Raw genomic sequence first — 17,989 nt, 5'->3', positions numbered from 1 at the left:
TTTAAAGCAGATTCCTGCTGGTACGTAGGACAAGTTAGTTTTATATAAAGATGATGCTTTTTCACCTTCATTTTTCTCTGCTGCATCTTCTATGAATTAACTACTGCTCTGTTAGCTGAATACCACTTTGTAATACCTCCCCAAAAGTTAGTTGTTTTGTTGACATTCTAAATGCCTCTCAATAAATACAATTCTCATTTTTTAAAAACATCTTTTAAATTTATTTTCAGAGAGAGGGGAAGGGAGGGAGAGAAAGGGAGAGAAACATCACTGTGCGAGAGAAACATCGATTGGTTGCCTCTTGCATGCCCCCAGCTGGGGACCTGGCCCCACAACTTGGGCATGTGCCCTGACCAGGAATTAAATCAGTGACCTTTCAGTTCGCAGGCTGGTGCTCAATCCACTGAGCCACACCAGCCAGGGCACAATTTTCTTATTAGAAAAAAAAAAAATCAGTCCTGGTTGGGTGACTCAGTTGGTTAGAGCATTGTCCTGTACACCAAAAGGTCAGTGGTTTGATTCCCAGTCAGGGCACATAACTAGGTTGCAGGTTTCATCCCTGGTCAGGGAGCATACAGGAGACAATCAATCAATGTTTCTCTCTCTCCCTTCTTCTAAAATCAATGAACGTATATTCTCAGGTGAGGATTAAAAAAAAAGAATCATAACCTAAACCTATATTTTACCTTAGATGATGTTATCTGGTGCAAAAAACACAATTATTCTTTTAAAACTTATTTGTAAGATATAACATATTTCACATGTAATTACTTAATCTCTTAGGAATTATGGTGTTTTTATTTTTTAATTTTATTTATGTATTTATTTTGGTAGAAGCATGCCTTTTACAATGAGATTGTTCATGATTTTTCTTTGGAGGTCTTTATTTTAACAAGGTTCTTCTGCAAATGGATGGTGACAAAGTTTAGGTTTGTTGGGATTATTTTTCAGCAGCCAACTGGCTAGCCAAATCTATGGAAAAAAAAGAAAAACTTAACTTAATAAACATTTAAGTATTTTCTTCAATATATAGTATCTCAATTTAAGACTTAAACAGTTTTCAAAATAACTAAAAATAATGAAAAAAATGACCATTAAAAACTGGAACACTAAGTTTTACAGTATGTAAGATTGTTAAGTATAGGTCCAAACTGGAAAGGAATAAGTAAAATGATCTCCATTCACAGATGATGTGACCCTATTTAGAGAAAATCCCAAAGAATCCACAAGAAAGCTACTAGAGCTAATAAATGAATTTGGCAAAGTTGTAGGTTACAAAATCAACACACACAAAAAATCAGTTGCTTCTATACATTGGCAATGAACACTCCAAGTTGGAAATTAAGAAATCACTTTCACCCTGGCTGGGTAGCTCAGTTCGTTGGAGCGTCGTCCCGATATGCCAAGGTTCCAGGTTTGATCCTTGGTCAGGGCACATACAAGAGCCAACCAATGAATGCATAAATGAGTGGGGCAACAAATTGATGTTTCTCTTTTTATCTTTCTATAAATCAAAAATAAATTTAAATTTTAAAAAAATCACTTTTACTTATAATAGCACTGAAAAACAATTATCTAGGAATAAGTTTAACCAACTTGTATAACTGAAAACTATAAAATATTGCTGAAAGAAATTTAAAGACCTAAATAAATAAAGACATCCTGTGTTAATGGATAGAAAGACTTAGAGCCCTGGCTGCTGTGGCTCAGTGGATTGAGCGTCGGCCTGCGAGCCAAGTGTCGCTGGTTCGATTCCCAGTCAGGGCACATTACGAGGTTGCATGTCAGGTCCCCAGTTGGGGGCGCGAGTGAGAGGCAATCACACAGTGATGTTTCTCTCCCTCTCTTTCCCTTTCCCCTCTCTCTAAAAAAAATAAAATAAATAAATAAACAAATAAATAAATTATTTAAAAAAAAAGACTTAATACTGTTAAGATGTTAAGATATCAATACCACCCAAAGTGATATGCAGATTCAACAGAATCCCTATCAAATTTCCAACAGTCACTTTTGAAGAAATGAAAAAAGTCAATTCTCAGATTAACATAGAATTTCAAGGGGCTCTGAACAGCCAGAAAAATCATGAAAAAGAATAAAGTTGGAAGACTTTCTGACTTTGTTCTTCCCAATTTCAAAATCTTCTACAAAGCTATAGCAATCCAAACAGTGTGGTTCTGGCATCCAGACAGACATAAAGACCAACGGAATAGAACTGAGAGTCCAGAAATAAATCCTGACGTGTACATAAAAATTAATTCAAAAATGAATCAATAACAAATATAAGAGTTAAAACCATTAAAATCTGAAAAGAAAACATAGGAATAAATAAACCTTCATGACCTTGAATTTGGCAATGGACTCTTAGATATGACACCAGGAGCATGAGCAACAAAACAAAAAATAGATAAATTGGTTTTCATCAGAATTTTAAAACTTTTGTGCATCAAAAACCATTATCAAGAAAGTGAAAAGACAACCAACCTACAGAGGGGGAGAAAATATTTGCAAATAATATATCTGATAAGGGCTTAATAACTATAACATATAAAGAACTCCTACAACTAAAAAAAAATTTTTAATGGGCAAAAAGTTTTAATTTGAACAGACATTTCTCCAAAGAAAATATACAAATGGCCAATAAGCACTTGAAAAGATGCTCAACATCATTAGTCATTAGAGAAATGCTAATCAAAACCACACTGATACCCTGGCTGGGTGACTCAGTTGGTTGGAGCGTGGTACCATACAAAAAAGGGTTGTGCCCTGATTAGGGCACTACCTAGGCTGTGGGTTCAATCCCTGGTCTGGGTGCCTGCGGAAGGCAACCGATTTCCCCCCACCCCCTCCAAAATAAATAAACATATCCTCAGGTGAGGATTTAAAAAAAAAAAAAAAGGATGTGGAGAAACTGGAACTCTCATACACTGCTAGTGAGAATGTAAAAAGCAATCACTGTGGAAAACAATTTGGTGGTTCCTCAGAAAGCTAAACACAGAATATGACCCAGCAATTCCACTGTAAGATATAGTCCAAAGAACTGAAAACAAGTACTTAAACAGATACTTGTATACCAATGTTCACTCAACAGTAAGCACAATAGTCATAAGGTAGAAGCAACCTAAGTAACCCATTAACAGATTAATGAATAAACAAAATATGATATATACATACATGGAATATTATTCAGCCATAAAAGGAATGAAATTCTAATACCTGCTACAACATGAATGAACTATGAAAACATTATGCTAAGTAAAATAAGCCAGATACAAAAGAACAAATATTCTATGATTCCACTTACATAAAATATAGAGAGATTACATTACTAGGGCCTAGTGGAAGGAGGTAAATGGGTAGTTATTGCTTAATGGTTACAGAGTTTCTGTTTGGGGTGATGGAAAAGTTTTGAAAATAGGTAGTGATGATGGTAGCACAACATTGTGATTATAATTAATGCCACTGAACTATAATATATACTTAAAAATGGTTAAAATGGCTAATTTTATCTCATATATATTTCCCACAAAAGAACTAGAAAAAAGATTAAGTATATACAAAAGTATTAAAATAATGTTTTTTTGTATAGTTAACATACAATTATTTATTGTGGTACTGTTGTTAAACACACAGATCCATGTAACAGAATACACACTCAGATACAGAATTTAATATTGATAAGTAAGGCTTCATAATCAATGTACAAGGACAACTGGTCAGAAAAAAAATCAGTTTAGATCTTCATCTTGTATTATATACAAAAATAAATTCCAGATGCATAGGGAAGTTAAATATTTTTTAAAATCTAGAAAAAAACGTTATATTTGGCAAAACTTTCAATGGGATAGGACTTTCTAAACTTAGATGATAAATAAAAACCCACAAGAAGGAAAAAAAATCAAGGTTTGACTTATAGAATATTATTTAAAAGAATAATATTTATAGAGTATTATTTAAAATTAAACAGAAAAGAAAACATTTTTGCAGCAAATATGAGCAAAAGATTGATGTAACTAATATATTAAAGCACTGTTACAAAACTCTAAAGATAAGTGAACAAAAGATAAACAGATAATTAACAAAGGAGAAAATACAATTAAATATAAGGAATAGTTTAACTTTACCAGTAAATATACACATGGAAGTTAAAACAACTGAAATATCATCTTTCTTTGCTTATTTTGCCTGCTACCAAATCAGTTCCATCCCCACTCCAGTGTTTTGTTTTGTTTTGTTTTGTTTTGCTCCAACCAGATTTATTAACATAATAAAATTCTATATACAAAGTCATCTGGACCTGCAGCTGCAAAACAAGATCCTTTCTTACTAATATTGTGGTAAGTCAGTCCCTAGAGTGTCATAAAGGAGCTTACTCTAAATTAATACAAAGTGCCCAAAGCACATTCAATGAATATCTAACTACAGAAACTTCAACAGTGTGTAAGATAATCAACATGGTGAGGCCTAAGTCCCTATGACAGGCTGCTAGAGAACTGATATGAGACGCCAAGAGGCCATTCTTTGCACTGCCATTGTGATGCCATTGTGTTTCCAGATTAAAATATTCCCATTATCTGATTCTAAACACACCACAGGAATATCAGTAGGAACAATTTTGTTTGTGAAACTATCTAATAACTTATTATATATTAAGTAAATAAGATGAAAAGTATAAAACACAGGAGTGTGTTAAGGAGCTACCATTTGAATGTGTATGTATTTTTAAAGTACATATAGATAATGTGCTTATACAGGGATGGCCAAAGTAGGTTTACAGTTGTTAGTAAGTGAAACTCAAGAGTTTATTCTTGCATTATTTTTATTCTTGCATGCAATATGATATGTTTTTACATATGAACAACTGTAAACTTACTTTTTCCCAACCTATGTATGCATAGGTTTTCTCATAAAAGTTATACTAGAGGCTGGTCACAGTAATTTACTCCAAGGAGTACAGTTGGGTGAATGGCAAGGAAAATTACTTTTCATTATATATTTTTTTGTGACTTCTGAATTATACTCTATTTTGGTAGGCCTATTACTAAAATAACCTTCCCTGATTATCTCTGAGAGTCTTCAAATGGTTAGGAGTACCTGCAAAGAAGGGCCTAGGATAACATTTAGCCTTGGACCACCATCTTTGTTCCTCCTACCCAATCATTCTCCCCATGACTAAGCAATGTGAGGCATCTAATGGTACAAAGAAATGTAAGTTTTCTATTTTAAAAACTCACTATCATAAGAAACAAAAATTTTTCACAAAATTTAAGTATGTAGGTATGTACTTTTATCATTTAATTATATATATTATATACAAAACAATGTTCAGCAATTGAAAGTATATGAATATTTAGGAATAATGTGCTTAGAGTTTAAACACAGCAAGAAAATACATAATCAAAACTTATAGATACAGAAGTACCCAAACTATATATAAAAGTTTTTAAAAATGACTCTCGATACTTATGCTTTTTCAAATAATGCAATGTTTTAGATATGACAACTATAGTCAATATTCTTTAGTGTGAACAAAAAGATTTCTTACACAAGGATCTGCTGGTTTTTGCTTACAAAGCTCTGTGAGTCCTTTAAGCAGAGTTGGTGTTACATATAAATTTAAATAGTCCTTAGCAGCTCGTCCAACTGGAATGGGCTCAACAATGACTGCAAATACAAAAGTATTTCCATTAAAGCTAATATAAATGATGAGATGTTATACAGTTATTAAAAAAGACACCTTCAAAGAAATTTTAATGGCATGCAAAATACTTATAAAGTTTTCTTAGCGGACTAGAACTAGACACATAGCATAATAGTTGGTTCAAACACACACACACATACACAAAAATAAATAAATAAATAAAACTACATGCAGGTCCCCAGTTGGGGGAGTGCGAGAGGCAACTGATTGAGGTTTCTCTCACACATCAATGTTTCTCTCTCTCTCTTTCTCCTTCCCTTCCTCTCTCTCTGAAAATAAATAAATAAAATCTTTAAAAAATATAAAACTACATAAGACTGGCAAGAAACATATAAAAATACTAACAGTAATCTTGTGTAACTTTCTTTCTTTTTTCTTTTTAAAGATTTTATTATTTATTTTTAAAGGGAGGGAAAGTGAGGGAGAAAGAAGGAAGAGAAACATCAATGTGTGGTTGCCTCTTGTGCCCCCAACTGGGGACCTGGCTCACAACCCAGGCATGTGCCCAGACCAGGAATCAAACCAGCAACACTTTGGTTTGCAGGCTGGGGCTCAATCCACTGAGACATACCAGCCAGGGCAAGGTTCTTTTTCAAAATTTTTTAATGTTTTACCCTCACATGCTTATTGATTTTATGGGGGGGGGAGAGAAACATTAATGTGAGAAACATCAATCAGTTGCCTCCTGTATGTGCCCCAACCAGGGACTAGACCAGCAATCTAGAAATGGAACCCATAACATTCTGGTTTACAGGACAAGGTTCCTACCAACTGAGCCAACCAGCTAGGGCTTCTAACACTTTTCATGGCATTTATAATTTTTACATCACATTGTATATTTTCATAAGAGTTTTAAAATAAGATCATTTTTAGAGCAGGGACAAATTATTTTACTTCATGTTTATTAAATTGGTAACAACAAACTTTTTTTTAAAGATTTTATTTCTTTATTTTCAGAGAGAGGGGAAGGGAGGAAGGAAGAGAAACATCAATGTGTGAGAGAAACATCAATCGGTTGCTTCTCACACACCCCCAACCAAGGTTCTGGTTCGCAACCCAGGCCTGTGCCCTGACAGGGAATCGAACCAGTGACCTTTCAGTTCACAGGCCGGCACTCACTCCACTGAGCCACACTGCACACTAGCCGGGGTACAACAAAAAAATTTAAAAGATTTTATTTATTTTTACAGAGAGGGGAAGGGAGGGAGGATGAAAGGGAAAGAAACATTGATGTGAGAAACATTGATTGGATGCCTCTGATACGCACTCCAACCAGATACCAAATCTGCAACCTACGTATGTACCCTGACAGGGAATCAAACCTGAGGCCTCTTGCTTTGTGGGACAATGCCCAAACACCAGTCAGGGCTCAACAGATTTGTTGAATGAATGGAATATATACCAGCCTTGCTATTAGAAGGGAAAGGGAAGACCTGGCTGGTGTGGCTCAGTGGATTGAGTAGTGGCCTGCAAACTGAAAGGTCACTGGTTCAATCCCCAACCAGGGCACATGCCTGGGTTGCAGGCCAGGTGCCCAGTTGGGAGTGTGCCAGAGGCAACCAACCGACGTGCGCACATAGATGTTTCTCTCCCTTTCTCCCTCCATTCCCCTCTCTCTAAAAATAAATAAATCTTAAAAAACAAAAAAGAAGGAAAAGGGAAGAGTACTACCTTTTTCATGGGTTAGAAACATGTTTTTTAATATCTTTATAATTTGCTTTAGCCACTCATTATATAAGGGTTTTGCACATAGTTTTTGATTGACTGCTAAACAAAATGGAACTCATATCACAAACTCTGAGAACTTCTTTCAAAGAACTTCATATTTTGACAGCTAAAGATCTAGTGCTTCTCAAATGTCTAAATATATCTCTTAAATTCATATCTAGAGGATTAATGGGTAAAATAAAAGGCAATCTAAAATAATAGTTTAGGGATATAACCCTATAAGTAAGAAGAGCTTCCAAATATATATTTTACTTAAGATAATGTGAGTTTTTATCCTCTTTTAGTTAAAAGCTAAAGAGGAAAAGTCTAATTCACTAGTAGGACTAATCCTAAAATACTACCATATTTTTAAAAATCTCATGTTTGAGATAATGCTTCAACATAATATGAAGCAGGAAGAGTACAAGCATGGGTTATAGATGAAATAAAACTGACTACAACTGTTGAAATTGGGTAATGGGTTTATTAGGGGTTTATTACATTATTCTGTCTTTTGTGTATGTTTGAAATTTTCCACAATTCTAAAGAAAAAGATAGCATAATGGAATGTGATATAAATTAGATCAGTAAAAATTAAATATGTAAGTAGTCAAATCCTTCTGTGTACAAATATCTATAAGACAGTTTTTGTTTAAAAATCACAACCTTTGCCCTGGCGGGTGTGGCTCAGTGGATTGAGCGCTGGCCTTTGAACCAAAAGGTTGCCAGTCTGATTCTCAGTCAGGGCACGTGCCTGGGTTGAGGGCCAGGTCCTTGGATGGGAGCATGCTAGAGGCAGCTAGCTGATGTTTCTCATATTGATGTTTGTCTCCCTCTCTCTCTCTCCCTTCCCCTCTCTCTGAAAATAAATAAAATCTTTAAAAATTAAAAAATCATGACTTAAATATACAAGATAGCTTTTCATTTTCTTGTTATATTCAGTATAAAATACTGAGTAACAAGTCTAAATAAGTTAGAAAAAAATAACATGCCAAACAAAATTCAAAACTACCCAATGCTTTGCATTTTTTTCTTTATAATGGAATCACCGAATTTTCTTTCTGCTCTAACATTATTAAAAACAAACTAAAAATCAGTGCTGTCCTTATTGTGCCCACTTCTAGAAGATTTATAACCACCATAAAAAGGATAGAAACAAACAAAAAATGACTGAGAATTACTAATTTCACAATTGCATGTTTGTTATGCAAATAGTAAACTGTTAGAGAAAATGTTAAATCAATCATAATTTTTAAGGGAGATTCTTTTTTCATATGTAACAAACTTCACTGATGCATTAGGAATAACTAACACAGAAGGAGGAAAGAAACCCCAAATATGTCTAGTCCAAGAGAAAAGAAAGAAAAAAGTAAATTCTTCTCAAAGAATTTCCTAGAAGGCACAATTTAGTTCTGAGGAAAATGTTGAGTTTTCCATTATTAGCTTCTATTTTTAAGCAACTACAACTTGAAAATATGACTAAATATATTGAAGAAAAACTGTTATTTTCATTGCCAGTTACAATCCAAAATAAAAGAAAAAGCAAATAATAAGGAGATCAATTGTCTAATTTACCCATCTGTAACTCACCTTCAGGAAACATGAATCGAATTTCTCTTTCTGCGGCAGTAAAATCAAAACTCCCATGAAGTGCATTCCTTAGCTCATCTGTGCCATAAATTGCCCTTAGACTAAAAGCAAGTTAGAGATGATGACCATCCAATCTGACATCTTTTTTCTTACTTTTTACATATGCATTCTACTTAGGTATTTTACAAAAGCTTTGCCACTTCTCACATATGGAGGTTTTAAAGCTTAAATTTAAGCTTAATAAAGCTATCTAGATGAGGGTCAAACATATTTAAATTTGCACAAGGGATACACTGGGAAAACAGGAGTTCTATGGATGAAAAAGAGGTGTTGTTTTGTGAGAAGTGAAAAAGCAATATATAATTCAAAAGTGCAAGAACTCAGTGTCCTCTGGTCTCCAGAATTAATGATAAGGCTGAAAATCTGAATTTCTGGTCCTGTATTATCAGTATTCTTTTATTTATTTTTTTAAAGATCAGTATTCTTTTAAAATACCACACCAATTTTCCTGTGAAAAATCTTACTTCAGTGGCAGTTTAATTCCAGGATGAGAGAATAAGGTTAATCAACCATAAAGAAGACATTCCTAGAGGCTTTTGTGGTATTTGGTATGAAGACAGACATTTAAATAGTTAAAACATAAAATGGACTTCCCTGCCACAAAATAAAACAAACAAACAAACAAAAAACAGTTAAATTTAGGAAAACTTTCAAATGAAAGGAAATTCCTATTACAATGAAATCAGATTTTTTTTTCATTTCCATAGTTGTACTGCATTATTCCCCTAGAAAAGTTACCTGTCTGGGTGTGTCTCCTTAGCTACTAAGCTATTACTTGGTCCCAAAAGTTCTTTCCAGTAAGAGATGGCTTTATGTCTAGCTAATATCATGGCAACAAGTGGTCCAGAACTCATGTACGCTGTTAAATTAGGAAAAAACATTTTCCCATACTGCTCCACATAAAAGTTACTACATTGTTCAGGACTGAAACGTAGTTTTCTTCTCTACAAGAGAAACAAAGTCAACAAAAGCATTTAAAATGACAGTTCGATAATACCTCATTAAGTCATTAATAACTTGAAATTAATACTAATCTGGATATGCATTTGAGACTTTTGTATTATAAAGAAAGGTTGAGGTAAGAAAATTAAATGTAAGCTGTAAATAAAACTGTAAGAAAAGTAATTAAGAAATACTTTTTTCTGTTTAGCAGCCTCCAACATAGTTTGTTAATGACAAATTCATCATATCTCCTTATTAAAGCAAAAGCATTCCAATCATTAGTATTTTTGGATATATACTTTGTATACATTAAAGTAATAAAATTGGAGGTTAGAATATTGCAATTCATTTTCCTATCTATTGTGGTATTTTTCTATTTATTGTGAATGTTTTCTACATTATTTTAGGGATTTGGTCCACTACAGTACTTAGAAATAACACTCAGTATAATGATGCAGTAAACAAGTTTTTCACTTGAACATGAAAGCTGTGCATTCTTTCTTCTATTTCTGCCATAAATATGTTGATTAACCATGATCTTAAGAAACATTAGTTGGCATTGTTTATCAGCTTTAAAGAATATAAAATGTTTAGGATAAATAAATGTTATTTTCTTTACAAATGAAAGACTATACAAATGAATTATTAAATTTAAAAAATCATAGAAGCTGAGTCAGTCATTCTTCCAACTGGAAAGCATCATGCTTTCCCTAAAAGCAGCTATTTGAGTGCTTTTAAAACATTACACATTACTAGTGTTTTTCAATTCCACCAAAGGTGGATCATGAGGGAAAAGGCTCAAAATATCACAAGGGATTCAAAGGAAGACTTCTGGCTGGAGTAAGGATGATGACACATGGAGCTAAGTCTCAAGGTGAAGGATAAAAACCTCTACAATTAAGATAAAAATTATCCTGGTTGGGTAGCTCAGTTGGTTAGGGCGTCATCCAGATATGTCATGGTTGCAGGTTCAATCCCTGGGCAGGGCACATACAAGAAGCAACCAATGAAGGCATAAACAAGTGGAACAACAAACCCATGTTTCTTTCTCTTAAAGAAAAAAAAAAAAAAAAAAGAAAAAGAAAAGAAAAAAAGGCAGAAATCCATCATAAGATGGGTTATTTTCCTGAGAGTATAGTGTGAATTCTATCAAGTGACCTACCTCTTAAAGTCCCTTCCAAAACTATCATGTGTCCTCAGGTTTCAGAAACTTGGTAAAATTGCTTGGTTCGCAGCAAGAGATCTAAGCTGCCCAGGGCAAGAAGCTTGGGAATATGCTTACTTACATGGGTCAGCACTACAGTAGAATAGGTTCTACTAGACAAGCATAACATTCTCATCAGTCAAGGATCAGTTACTATAAAAAAGTTCCAACATCTGTTCTCATATGGAAATTCATGGTCAAGAAATAGCAGAAATTTGAGAAGTTACAATAGAACTTGATTTAGTATAACCCTTGATTCTACTATTTAAAATTAAGACATGATAGTATTTGTGAGTCTTATGCATATTGGTGTTGGTTTTTCTTTTTGTTTAAAGATTTTACTTGTTTTTAGAAAGAGGGGAAAGTAGAGAGAGGGAGAGAAAAACTGAAGTGTGGGTGTATCGCATGTGACTCCAACTGGGGACATGGCCTGCAACCCAGGCATGTGCCCTGACTAAGAATCAAACCTGAGACCCTTTGGTTCAGAGACTGGTGCTCAATCCACTGAGCCACACCAGCCAGGGCTTGGTGTTGGGTTTTGTTGTTGTTGCTGGCTTAAAAACTAAAAATCTCTTCTGTTACAATGTAAGCCCTTTTCCCTCACATGCACCATAAACAGGGGAAGCTTCTTTCTCAGGTGTGCTAGCTAATGTGGCACAATTATAAAAATTAAAGGCTCATCTCAAACTAAAATTGATACTCAATCAATTATTCTATTTGGTTACTTTAAAATTAGACCAGGTAAAATTTTTCTGGAATTTGGATGAATATTTTCACAGAGAAGCAATGATATTAAATGTCAGAAAGCAACCGTTGGCATGTAAGAAAGGGAAGACTGCCACCTACTGAAAGGATACATCATTTTTTTCAGAAGGTTTTCCCTAGATAGGACAATAAAACCTAAAGTTCAATGAACTCCCAACTGCAATAAAGCCTACTTTGAAAGCATACAGGTTAAGCGAAAGTAGATTTACAGTTGTAAAACTTAAATAGAATATCTTTATCTTATTTATATACTTCATTTAATTTTTTTTCCTAAAATTAATGGGTGGGAGTGGGTGGAGGTGGAAAGGGTATAAGGGGTATAAATGGTAATGGAAAAAATACAATACAAAATAAACTATTATGGACTTCCGGCCAAGATGGAGGCCTAGACAGACACTGTCTCCCTCCACAACTAAGAAGGAATACAACTACCTCAAAACTAGAGACAACCAGAAGTCCAAGAAAATCGAGCTGCACAGAAGTCAAACAAAAAAAGATATAAAGAAGAAATACTCTTCCAGACAGGTAGGAGGAGTGGAGCTGGGGCATAGAGGACACAGTGTGGTGATGACAGCAGCAGCAGCAGGTCATCAGAAAGCGCAGTCACACGTTTTAAAAAGTAGGGAGAGACACCTGGGGAGTACTCCTAGCAGCAGAACAGACCACACAGCTCACAGTTCAAGCACTGGGGAAAATAAAGCCTCATTGCTTCTGACTATGCAAACCAGTGGGGGGTGGGGCAGAGGAAGAAAACTGCTGGTCTCTCAGCAGAGTCCACTTGTTTGAGGGGCCCCCACGGTCCTAGAAAGTCAACAGACCCACCCACTCTGGGAACGACGGCCAGGGCAACAGCTAGAGAGGCACCAGTCCCATACTGATGTGGGAGAAGTGTCTGGAAAAGGGGCAAGTGCTGAGCAAGCGGCATTGTTCCTTCTCAGACCCCTCCCCCACATATAGCACCACAACGTGGTGAAACAGGTTGCCCTTACTGACGAATACCTAAGGCTCCACCCCTTACAACGTAACAGGAGCGACAGCTCTACCTAAGACACAGAGGCAAACAAACACAGGAGCCTGTCAAGATGAGGAGACAGAGAAGTATGGCCCCCAAAAAGGAACGGATCAAGGTTCCAGTGGGAGAACTAAATGACAAGGAGACACTCAACCTAACAGATGCAGAGTTCAAACACTGGTGATAAAGATGCTCAAAGTCTTGGCAGATATGCTTAAGTATGGCAAACGCATGAGGGAAGAAGTGAAGACTATGCTAAATGAAACAAAGGAAAATCCACACAAAACCAAAGATGAAGGGAAGGAAACCAGGGTTCAGATCAATGATGTGGATCATAAGGAAGAAAAAAACAGTCAACCAGTACAAAATGAGGAAACAAAAATTTTTTTTAAATGAGGAGAGGCTTAGAAACCTCTGGGACAATTTTAAACGTGCCAACATCTGAATCATAAGGGTGCCAGAAGGAGAAGAGGAAGAGCAAGAAACTGAAAGCCTGGGTGAAAAAATAATAAAGAAAAACTTCCCTAATTTGGCAAAGGAAATAGACATACAAGTCCAGGAAGCACAGACAGTCCCAAACAAGCTAGACCCAAAGAGTACCACACCAAGACACATCATAACTAAAATGCCAAAGGTTCAAGATAAAGAGAGAATCTTAAAAGCAGCAAGAGAAAAGATGAGAGTTACCTACAAAGGGGTGCCTATAAAACCATCAGCTGATTTCTCAAAAGAAACTTGGCAGGCAAGAAGGGACTGGCAAGAAGTATTCAATGTGATGAAAAGCAAGGACCTACAACCAAGATTACTCTATCCAGCAAAGCTATCATTTAGAATTGAAGGGCAGATGATGTGCTTCCCAGACAAAGTAAAGCTAAAGGAGTTCATCATCACCAAGCCATTATTATATAAAATGTTAAAGGGACTTATTTAAGAAAAAGAAGATCAAAACTACGAACATTAAAATGACAACAAACTCACAACTATCAACAACTGAATCTAAAAAATAAAAACAAGACCCAACTAAGCAAACCAGAATAGGAACAGAATCATAGGTATGGGGATCATTTGGAGGGTTATCAGATAGGAGGGGGAAGGGGGCGCAATGGGGAAACAGCACAGGGATTAAGAAGCATAACTGGTTGGTACAAAACAGACAGGGGGAAGTTAAGAATAATATAGGAAAGGGTGAAGTCAAAAAACTTATATGCATGACCCATGGACATGAACTAAGGAGGTTGGGATTGCTGGAAGGAAGGGGGTTACTGGGTGGAGGGGAGCAATGGGAAAAAAAATTGGGACTACTGTAATAACATGATCGATAAAGTATACTTAAAAATAAACTATTAATAATAAAATTAATGAATAATATACTTACAGGGTTAAAAAATTCAAAGCAATATTAGAAGGTATATACTAAAAAAATCTCATTCCAGCCAGTCCTGTCCTAATGTACCCTGTACTTGCCCTCAATAGGCAACCGTTAAAAAAAATTTTTTTTTAATTTATTGACTTGAGAGAGATATCAATTTGTTGTTCTACTTATTTATGCATTCAATGGTTGATTCTTGTTTGTGCCCTGAAAGGAAAACAAACCTACAACCTTGGCGTACCAGGGTAACACTCTAAGCAACTGAGCTACCCAGTCAGCACCGCTTTTTAATGGTTATCTCCTAGAGCAGCGGTTCTCAACCTGTGGGTCGCGACCCCTTTGGGGGTCAAATGACCCTTTCACAGGGGTCGCCTAAGACCATTGGAAAACACATATATAATTACATACTGTTTTTTGTGATTAATCACTATGCTTTAATTATGTTCACTTTGTAACAATGAAAATACATCCTGCATATCAGATATTTACATTACTATTCATAACAGTAGCAAAATTACAGTTATGAAGTAGCAACAAAAATAATTTTATGGTTGGGGATCACCACAACATGAGGAACTGTATTAAAGGGTCATGGCATTAGGAAGGTTGAGAACCATTGTCCTAGAGCTTCATTTTGCAGATATTGGCAAACATAAATATATATTACTTCTTCTCTATCACAAAAGGTTGTTTACATATTGTTCTACATCTGTTTTTTTCCATAACAGGACGGAGAGAGGTTCCTTCTTTTTTACAGTTAGTTGCACAGTATTCAATTTGGTGGATATGCCAGGATTTATTTAACCAAGTTCAGCTTTTTTCAATCCTTCACTGGTAAGTAAACAATAATGTAAGAAATAACCTATATATATGTCACTTCCTATTAATACATGCAATACATGTATTAATATGAATTAGGTCTGCTGGGTAAAGGGTAAATAAATGCAACTGTATTATTGATAGTTGTCAGATTCCCTACCACAGGGGTCATGCCATTTACTTTTCTATTTTGGCAGATGCTTTCTCAGTGTTTTTCTGCTTTTTTCCCTACTTAGATTATTTTGTCAAGAAGCATTTGTTTTCTTCTGTGATAACCTACATGTTGTGTTCATTTCCAGCTGAATTTCTATCTTTTCCTAGGAACTCTATATATTAGGGATATTAGCCCTTTGTGATATGAGTTGCAAACTTTTTTTTTTTCAAGTTTATCATTTATGTTTTGACTTTGCGTAGTGTTTATTTGGCCATGTAGAAGTTTTTTATGTTTGTAGTCCTATCTGTCTTTTCTTTCATGGTTCCTAGACTTTAAGTCATAGTAAAAAATAAAATAAAATAAAATAAGGCTGTCTCACTCCAAGAATAAAGAAATGTATTCATTTTTTCTTCTAGAATATATGATTTTTTAATATTTAAATTTCAGACCCATTTGCCATTTATCCTGGTGTATATAGTATAATACTTGAAACAACCTTTTTAAAAAACGGCTAGTTTTCCTAACATTAAGAAGTTCTTTACCTGAGTCTTTTAATTAGTATATGAAATATTTCCTTATACTTTCCTGTATTATTTCCTTACACTTTCTTGTACCATCCCTAAGTTCAGCTGAAATCCCATTTCGTTACTGGAAATTGATTGATATTTTCTTTTTCTTTTTCTTAATTTTTTTAGAGGGGAAGGGAGGGAGAAGGAGAGGGAGAGAAACATCAATCTGTTGCCTCTCAGATGCCCCCAACTGGGGACTTGGTCAGCAACCCAGGCATGTGCCCTGACCAGAAACTGAACCAGCCAACCTTTCAGTTTGCAGACCAGTGCTCAACCCACTGAGCCACACCAGCCAGGGCTCTCTTTTTATTTTTTAAAACTCTGACTAAATAGACACTGCATAAAATAATAAAAACTAGAATTTCAAATAAGAATGCTACAAAAAAGGGGAAGGTTAAATATATTTAATTCTATTTGATAATCTTTAACATTTTCTTTACATTTATTTTCAAACCTCTACAAACTGCAGGGGAAATATAAGGCTTAAAACACTAAATGTTTGTAATAATTGAAAAAATACCAAAAGTCTTGAAGTCCATCAATAGAAGGTGAAGTAAATAAATTGTGGTTCTTCCACATAGGGGATATTACACAAAAGTATGAAGAATGAGCTAGGTTCAGATGTAATGATCTGAAATGCTACCTCAGGAACTTTGTAAAGGTGATCAAGAGAGAGGGACTGTCTTATATTATTTGAGGGGGAGGGGCATGTTTATTAATGCATAGAAAAACCCTGGAAGAATAGTGTTAAGTGGTTGCCTCTCTCTGGAGACTAGAATTTGGGATGGGAGAGGAGGTAAAAGAATTTTATTTCTCATTGTATATACTCTTGAAGAGTGAAAAAAATTTAAAACTATCACATATAACTTATATAGTTAGAAGAACAAACCTAAATTTAATGCTAATACTAAGGATCTAAATAGGTTAACACATTTACATAAACAAATAAAAAAGGACCAGTGAGAGAAAAGAACACAATCCTCGTGCCCAGAAGTTACCTGAACAATGGTGAATCCAGATCTGAGAATAATATCTTGTATCTCCTCCTCTTTGTCAACAATATCTGGTTTGATAATGGCCAGAGTTTTTTCTACGTATATCTGAGGTGGGGGCATTGATATTTCCATTCTGGCTTTTCGAGGTACAATTGAAGAGATTCTTGACAGGTATCAACTACAATGAAATGCATTCCCCCCACCCCAATTAAATGTAATTGTGATTAAGAACATCACTTATTAGGCGCTTGATTTTATTAATTTATAAAGTTAGAAACCGCTATCTTTTTCTATAGTGTCTTGATACAGGTATCCCTGGGAAATATTGCAGGTTCTGTCTCGAGTGTGGCAATAAAGGGAGTAATCTTTTTCTTTTGGGGGGGAGTGGTAATCTTTTTGCTGGTGGAGGGCCTTGCCTTCAGTTTGTAAAACATGCAACACCTGTGGAGCGCGGAAAGCTAAGTGAAATGAAACGAGGTAGCCTGTAATACGATTTCTATTCTGTGGTTGTGCCTGGCGATTTCCTAACCACTGTCAAGGAGGTGGAGGGGCTAGGGGGCAGTCTGACGGCTTGGGACTGGCGCAGACTCTCTGGGCAGTCAGTCGCAAGCGGCTGGGTGGGCCCCTCTTCGCCGTACACCTGCGGCAGGTGAAGCAGCCCCGGCCCGCCAGGACGACTAAGCACACGGTCAGGTCTGCTTGGAAAGCAGGATCTCCAGGTCCCCTGGACCCCTCCCAGCTGCACCCGCAGTTGCCGAGTCCGACGCTGGTCAGAGAACTCACCTCAGCGCTTACTCCTGGGGTGCGACCACGGCTTGTTGCTAGGAAACCCAAGCCCAGCTGAGGGACGGTGGCTGCAGAGAGCCAACCCCAGCAGCGCGTGTCACAGCCTCTGGTGGGCTCCTTGTAACCAAGGCTGGGAGCTAGCCACAGGCATAATTTTCCACTTACGAATCTTACCGCACTAGACGTCTTCTTACATTTTCCTCATAATTTATCTTATTTCATCCTCCTACTCATTTTAACTACGATTCAAAATTATCTCCATTTTATAAACGATGAGATAAATCATAAACTTTCCCCTCATCCCCACCCATCCCCCTTC

General features: G+C 35.8%; 1 protein-coding gene across 1 annotated transcript; it reads right to left on the bottom strand.

Annotated features, from left to right (window-relative positions):
• Positions 1–704: 704 nt before the first annotated feature.
• On the bottom strand, positions 705–17,058 carry NME5 (NME/NM23 family member 5). The gene is made up of 5 exons (XM_090289421.1): positions 16,888–17,058; positions 9,794–9,999; positions 8,996–9,096; positions 5,543–5,661; positions 705–972 (listed from the first exon to the last, which is right to left on the bottom strand). Exons 1-5 carry the CDS (start codon positions 17,014–17,016, stop codon positions 889–891), a joined length of 639 nt encoding a protein of 212 aa, XP_090145547.1. The 5' UTR covers positions 17,017–17,058; the 3' UTR covers positions 705–888.
• Positions 17,059–17,989: the final 931 nt, after the last annotated feature.

This window comes from Furipterus horrens, unplaced genomic scaffold (assembly GCF_987537825.1).
Source record: "Furipterus horrens unplaced genomic scaffold, mFurHor1.1.pri manual_scaffold_10, whole genome shotgun sequence".
In the NCBI taxonomy this organism is placed as follows: domain Eukaryota; kingdom Metazoa; phylum Chordata; class Mammalia; order Chiroptera; family Furipteridae; genus Furipterus; species Furipterus horrens.
The sequence above is the reverse complement of the archived record's forward strand: the minus strand, read 5'-3'. Positions and strand labels throughout refer to the sequence as shown.

Excerpts from the sequence above, each read along its gene's own strand:
- NME5 (XM_090289421.1), bottom strand. The coding sequence starts at position 17,016 with ATGGAAATATCAATGCCCCCACCTCAGATATACGTAGAAAAAACTCTG. Across the intron at positions 10,000-16,887 it reads CTGGATTCACCATTGTTCAG|AGAAGAAAACTACGTTTCAG; the intron begins GTAACTTCTGGG and ends TTTCTCTTGTAG. Across the intron at positions 5,662-8,995 it reads TCGATTCATGTTTCCTGAAG|TCATTGTTGAGCCCATTCCA; the intron begins GTGAGTTACAGA and ends TTGTATTTGCAG.